Below are 7,150 nucleotides of genomic sequence, written 5' to 3'. Positions count from 1 at the left end.
ATATATATAAATAATATATGAGTATATGCATATATATGTACATGTATGTACATACCTTCATATAGATGCATATCTGTGTACAAAATGATAAACAAGGTGCAAAAAGCGCACAGGCCGCATAGAGAACATTTCCTTCATCATCTGCCACCATTATAACACTGGCATTTCGAAGATTTAGGGCAGGACGCATTGTTAAAATGGCTCTCCCACGGACACAAATTAAATTTGTTCCATGGAGGATAGTGGCAGACGGAAAACAAGACAGGAAAATGAAACAATGAAATAAACAAACAAAAAAGGCTATATGACCAGACGTGAAAAAGTATGTGTATATTGAATGCTGTGAAGCACGAACTGGAAAGAAACAGGATGAAGAAGAATGTTCATGTGTGCTTGGCGAGGCCAAGAATGAAAAGAATTAGTAGCTGGACACATGTGACCAGTGAGGGGTAGGGAGAAAGAGTGATATATTTATTTAATTGTTGATTAAAACTGAATTTATAAATTGTTCTTCAGGTGGATACTAAGAAAGTTTTTGACGACTTAAGCTTGGAACTGTTGAATATACCCTGTATTCCTAATACAAACTTTTCTGCAACATTCAGTCATATTGTCAATGGCTATGATGCTCAGTACTATGGTTATTTGGTAAGTGTGAAACCAGTACATTTAAAAAAAGATCTTTTTTAATGTATAATTCACAGTTGATCCAGGTGTGAATACTATTCTTTGAAGTGAAATAAAGCTCTGTACTATTAGCACATGTCACATTTCATAATATCTCTAGATGATTATACTTATTTTTTCTTATCTCACTTCACTTGGATAATAGATACAAAAGAAAAGTTAGTTGTAGTAGACAAATGTTTTCTTTCCTATGTAGGAAAAGATTTCATTTATGAAACAGATAGAAGCCAGAATTAAGCACTGTTTTCTTTTCATATTAAACATGACATTAAACTTTTACATATGTTTTACACAGTTAAATATTAAAAAAAAAACATTTATATCAGTGGTCTTTGAACCCTATATTGTTGATTAATCCAGGTCAGCCTGAGATGAAGTGACACTTGATCAAAAGTATTGCAGTCATGATCTTTCTGTCTTGCTTGTAAATCTTTGATTACAATACAGTCTAACTTTCCATGACAGCAAGGGGTGGCATGAGGGAGTGTTAGGGGCTATTTGTAGCAAGCCATGCAACCAGAGATATTCCTGCTGGCATTTTAAGTTGATAAAATAATTATCAGAAATTTTGTGTAGGAATCCTCTCCTTCCTTGCCCACCTGTGCAGTTTAATTCTTGCAATGTATAATTCTTGCAATGTATATACATTGCTTCTAGCAATGTATATAACATGTCATTATCATCAATGTCCATTTTCCATGCTAGCAAGGCTTAGACAGTTTGACAGGAGCTAGTAAGTCAGAAGACTACATCAAGCTCTGCTGTCTGCTGTAAGGTCACCCACACCAGCATTTTCACCAATGATTATGGTCTTTGTCTTTGTGCAGTTTATTGAGAGATCAATTTCAATGGTAGTTGACACCAGGTTTGTGAGGGAAGTTTGAGCATTTGTGATTGTATGTGAGACAAGTGCAGTGTCATCTGTGAAGTCGAGGCCAGTGAGGTATGATGCTGGATGATGTGAACTTTGACAGAGACAGAGAGTTATACCGACTTCAGATATCATAGCATGCCACAGTACATAGTCCAAGACTATAATGTAGAGGAAAGGAGCTAAGGTGTCCCACTGGAGAACTCTTGTGACTGTATTACAAAGGTTTTCTTTTGATTTGAGTTTTACTTCTTTTCACAGTGGAGCGAAGTGTTCAGTGTGGATATGTTTGCATCAAGATTTTCTAGAGAAGGAATAATGAATGCTTCAGTTGGAAGAGATTACCGAAAATATATTCTCGCACCTGGAGGGTCAATTGTAAGTACTGGATGTCTGATTCCTCTATGCCTAATTTTTCTTTCAATTCCTTGACACTTTGTTGTACATGCACACTGACATTGCACATCCACTGGAGCATACTAGCTTCCTTCTTCTCTAGTCTTCACTTGTCCTCTGCATTCATAGCCTATGTTTCACTACCATGTAGCATTGCTGTTCATACACAAGCATCATATAATCTGCCTTTCACTCTGAGAGACTTTTGTAGCTGACAGAAGTACTAGTTCTTTGAATATTCTCCATCCTATTTTTATTCTAGCAACTATACTTTCAGAACATCCTTCTACACTGCTAATTAGTACGAAGAAAATTGAAATTATATACTATCTCTAGGATATTTGAAAAAAACCTGTTTCTCTTGAGTTCTCAGTGTTTATTGTTCCAGTGTATCTTCCACATACAAACACTACTTTCTCTCCATTAACTTTCCTGTGATTCTGCTATACCTCTTATGTGTTCATAATTTGCACTGGGTACATTATATGGAATTCCTACCTCCACCTTTCCTACATATTGAGGGGAGTGAAGTCCTGTTTGCTTTCCAACCTTACTAGAATTTTGGTCTTTGCTAAGTTAACTTTAAGGCCCTTTAATTCCAAGTTTTGCTTTCACACCTGGAATTTTTTTTTTCTAATTCAACTATAAATTCTGCAATGAGAATGAAATCATCATGATAGTTTCCATGGGCAGCTGGTCTTAAATTCCTCTGTTATGGCCTGGGGGGCAATGGTGAATAGGAGGGGAGTGAACACTAATGCACTTCTAACTGTACCTTAAATTCAATGATGTACTCATGGCCAACTTTCACCTCACTGATTGCACCCCTGTACATGGCTTGTGCAGCTTTCACAAGCCATTTATCTATTGTCAGCATCTTGAGAGACCACTACATCATAGTGTGGAGGACACTGTTGAAGGCTTTTCCAAGTTGATGAATGCCAAGGACAATGGTTTACTTGTAGCTAGATACTTCTGCTGCCATCTTACAAAACCAAAATGCATCTCATCTAGTCTAATTTTGTTCCTAATTTATTGGGCTATAACTCTCTCTGTAACTTTCATGATCTGACCCAGCATTTTGATATCTCCGTAATTACTTCTTAAGCATTTCTTTTATTCATGTAGCAGCTACAAATACTGCTACACCAGTCACTGGGTATGACACCTTCCTGTATAACCTGATTAATTATATGGGTGATGAGGCAGTAACCTACTCTGCCAGATATTTTAAGTATTTCAGTAGTGGTAATTCCTGATGGACCAGGGGGCTTTCTCTGGTTATCCTTAATTGCTTTATCATACAGTTGTCAAGTAGGATAGCTGGTCCCTCTTTTGGGTTCATGTTAGGAAAACTCACTTTCCCAGTCATTCTCTATGTTTAATAACCTTTCATAGTAGCACTTCCATGTCTCTTTTCAGAATCACTTTGTGTATGTATGTGTTTGTTGCCTTGACAACTGGTATTGGTTTGTTTACATCCTCATAACCTAGCAGATTGGCAAAAGAGACTGATAGAATAAGTACCAGGGTTGATTTTCAACTAAACCCTTCATGGTGGTGCCCCAGTATGGCTGCAGTCATAAAAAAAGATAAAAATAGGTGTGTGTGTAAGATAAAAAATAGATGTGTGTTTGGAAATGTCTTGACATTGTGCAATGGTTGTAAATGAACATCACCATTATACAAGTAATTTTATTGATTTTTAGTCTTCTATGAAAAGCATGTGTGGCCATGGGGAATTACTACCTGGTGATAGTTGGTGTCAGGAAGGCAATTTGGCTTTAGAAAATCTACCTCAACAAATCCGTCTGACTGATGCAGGCAATGAAAAGCGATGTTAAATGCTGATGATTAAATATTTTGTTCCTGTCTAGGATTTCAGAATATATCTAGAGTTTTTGCTTTTAATTTCTTTATTATTGAATGTCCTGAGAATGTTTATTTAAGAGATGTAAATGCATGTATATATGAAGAGACATTTGCAGTTCTGATACTTAGGATTGTACATCAAAATAAAATTATCCAGTCATTTGTTAGTACATTATTTTGAAATGTACACTGCGTCCCACATTATTAGGCAAATCAGCCTTCTTTCAATAAATGAATGCATATTCACTCAAAACCAGTTGTTTTCCCACTGATTGTTGGCAATACCTATTTGTGCACATTCTGTTACAATAAATCGGATCTGCACAGATAAAAACAAATGGTAGACATTATTGTGTAGCTGCAACATTTCTGCTGTCCCAAATTCTTAGGCAGATGCCCAATTTAAGTGTCATTATGGGTCAGAAATATGATCTTATCTCGAATGAGAAGTCTACCATCATGTCAGAGCTTGGAAAATGGAAAACAACCATAGAAATATCAAAAATACTAGGAAGAGAACACTGAACAGTGAAGAAATTTGTGCAGTCTCCTATTTCTGTTCGGTTGAGGGCAGATAAGGGTAAGTTGCGAGTTACTTTGAATTGTACTTTGTCACATGTGAAACGGGACATTGTGCAGAACCTATGTCTGACTAATAAAGAAGTTTTCAAACGTGGCAGGGAAGACGTATGGAAAACTACCAGGTGTCGCCTCTTGAAGCAAGTAGCCAAGAATGTTAAATCTGTTACAAGGCCACGCCTGAAGGCTGTTCATAATCAGAAGAGACTAAAATGGGCAGAAGAATACATGAAGGTAGATTTTTCAACAGTTCTGTCCAATGACGAATGCTGTGCTACCCTTGACGGACCAGATGGTTGGAGTAAAGGTTGGGTATCAATCAGTAGGAACCGTCCTCACCGTTCGAGATGCCAACGGGGGGGGTCATGTTTTGGGTTGGCATTGTTCGTGTATGATGGTTGGGCCAGAGAAAGTTGCATATGGCATTGAGGTGATATCAAAAACATGTTACCTTCTTAAAGGACAATTTCCAACCATGGTTCAAAAAGTAAAAACTTTCATTCAAGAGAAAGTTGGTCCTCATGCGAGATAATGCCCCATCTCATGCAGCAAAGAATTCTAAGGAATACCTGTAGCAAATAAGCTTCTCTGGAGGTCATTTGATGGAGTGGCCACCTTGTTCCCTAACGTAAACCAGATCGAGAACCTGTGGAGTGTCCTGAAGAGGCATGTTTACCAAGATGGACGAAAGTTTTCAAGTAAAGTTGCCCTCTAGGATGCTATTGTAGACACTGCTCAAAGCATGACACAAGAGGATATCATCACCTTGACAAATTCGGTATAACTAGAGTTCTACCCCCCAGACTTTGGAAGGTCATAACTTTCAGAAAAATGAATATTTTTTAATGAAATTTTCTATGCATATTGTATTTATTATGTAGATCCCGAATATACAAAAATTTCCAGTGAAAGTGTTTTGGAATGTGGGTGGGGGACAATTTTTGGAAATTCCAACAGAGTCCACTTAAATTCTTCTTAACTTCCATGAAAATTAATATTTTTTTGTGAAATTTTCTACAAATATACCTTGATGTATGTACATTTCGAGCATGTAGGAATTTTGAAGGAAACAACTGCAGGTTATTTTTGAGAAGTGTTCCCCACTCGGTGGTGTTTCGGAGCAAGTCGTCCATAATTGTTTCATTTTTCTCTATTATGTGCGTATGTGCATCCGTAGATTTGTAATGAAGTAATATGTTGCTTCTGTTCTCTTCTACTTCTCTACTAGAAACATTTACTTTGGAATTTACTTCTATTGAGAAAAAAAAATCATGTGCATGTTATTTTTAACGTAAGTTTTCTTATGACGGCTTCTCTTTTCTGCTTATTACTTCCAAAATCTGGGGGGTAGAACTCTGTAGTTATGCCGACAAATTCAGTGGATCAGCACATAAGGAAGGTTATTACATTTGGAGGATCATGCATCAAACATTAGGAGCTGTATGACATAATCCCACGATTATTTTCATTTGAACATATTATTATGTTTACCATTAAGTCCTTTATAAAAAATTTTTTGTTAAACTTTTACTATTGAATTAAATAAATGTTTGTTCTGACACAATTAACATTTTTATTTGTCTAATAATTTGTGATGGTGAAGATGTTGCCCAATCACAAAAATGGCTGCCATTTATTGGTGTCTGCGCAGATTTGATTTATTTTAACAGAATGTGTGCAGGTAGGTGTTGCCAACAGTCAGTCGAAAAACAACTGGTTTTTGAAAGAATATACATTTATTTATTGAGAGAAGGTTGATTTGCCTAATAAAGAGGGATGCAGTGTATTGTTTCATTGTAAATTTAATAATTATTTATGACTAGTTTAAAACTAGGTTGTGAAACTAATTCATTAAATCTAAGATTTAAATTGTCAATATTCCTTCTTATAACTTACTTCTGTTTTTATATTACAGGATGCTGATCAAATGCTACGCAATTTCCTTGGTCGAGATCCATCAAAAGAGGCCTTTTTGATTAGTAAAGGTCTTGAAGTTTAAATGAAAAAATAAAAGAGAATGAATAAGAATATTTTATCAACTCCTGCTCCAGTTGCTATTTATATAATTGTAATATTAATAAATTTTGGGTTTAAATTGTCCAGGATCTGTTGTAAATTTCAGAAATGCTATGCCATGATTTTGTGTTGGTTATTTGTAAGCAAATTGTTCTTTCATTTGAAAGAATATCAAGGTAATATTTAGTTTAGTTTTCAAGTAGAGATAGTGATTCAAGGTAAATGAGGGATAAAAATTGCCAAAAGCAGAATATTTATTTGGAAGAACTGATTGACAGAGGTTGAGTCTTCACATGGTGTTAGTCACTTGTGAATAGACAAAAATCATCAAGAGTTCTTGATTGTATAAAATCCAAGTTAAATTTAGACCTTGGTAGGTAATTTGGGCTGTAGAGGAGCACTACTGACATAGGTTACTGAAAGATTATTTCTTGAGTCAGAATTTTATCACATTTTGTAATAGAAAAAAATGTGTGTGTATTATCCTTGTATATGTGCTTGTATTAACTGTGTGTGTGTGTGTGTGTGGGGGGATAAATATATATTTTTTAGAATTTGAACTGAATATTTTTATATAGAACAGGTTATTTGAATATTTTACCATATTGTGATGAGGATATACGGATTGGTGATTAAGCACTGGAATTTAAAAGACTAGTTGACTTACATGGAAAACAGGAAGTTTATGAACAAAGAATATTGGACTAGAGGGTGCACCAAGCATTTGTG

At 35.6% G+C, this 7,150-nt stretch overlaps 1 protein-coding gene across 2 annotated transcripts in view; it reads left to right on the top strand.

Annotated features, from left to right (window-relative positions):
• LOC106883272 (thimet oligopeptidase) overlaps window positions 1-6,505 on the top strand; it is a 41,420-nt gene extending 34,915 nt beyond the window's left edge. The window contains exons 15-17 of one of the 2 annotated variants that reach the window (XM_014934221.2): window positions 517-648; window positions 1,820-1,936; window positions 6,321-6,505. In XM_014934221.2, coding sequence (XP_014789707.1) covers window positions 517-648; window positions 1,820-1,936; window positions 6,321-6,404 — 333 coding nt within the window. In that variant the 3' untranslated portion in view covers window positions 6,405-6,505. The remainder of the gene's footprint in view (window positions 1-516; window positions 649-1,819; window positions 1,937-6,320) is intronic. The other variant, XM_052974914.1, reaches the window with a different exon arrangement.
• Window positions 6,506-7,150: the final 645 nt, after the last annotated feature.

The sequence above is a fragment of the Octopus bimaculoides genome, chromosome 19 (assembly GCF_001194135.2).
Source record: "Octopus bimaculoides isolate UCB-OBI-ISO-001 chromosome 19, ASM119413v2, whole genome shotgun sequence".
NCBI lineage: Eukaryota > Metazoa > Mollusca > Cephalopoda > Octopoda > Octopodidae > Octopus > Octopus bimaculoides.
Note: the sequence above shows the minus strand (reverse complement) of the source record. Positions and strands in the feature narration are given on the sequence as shown.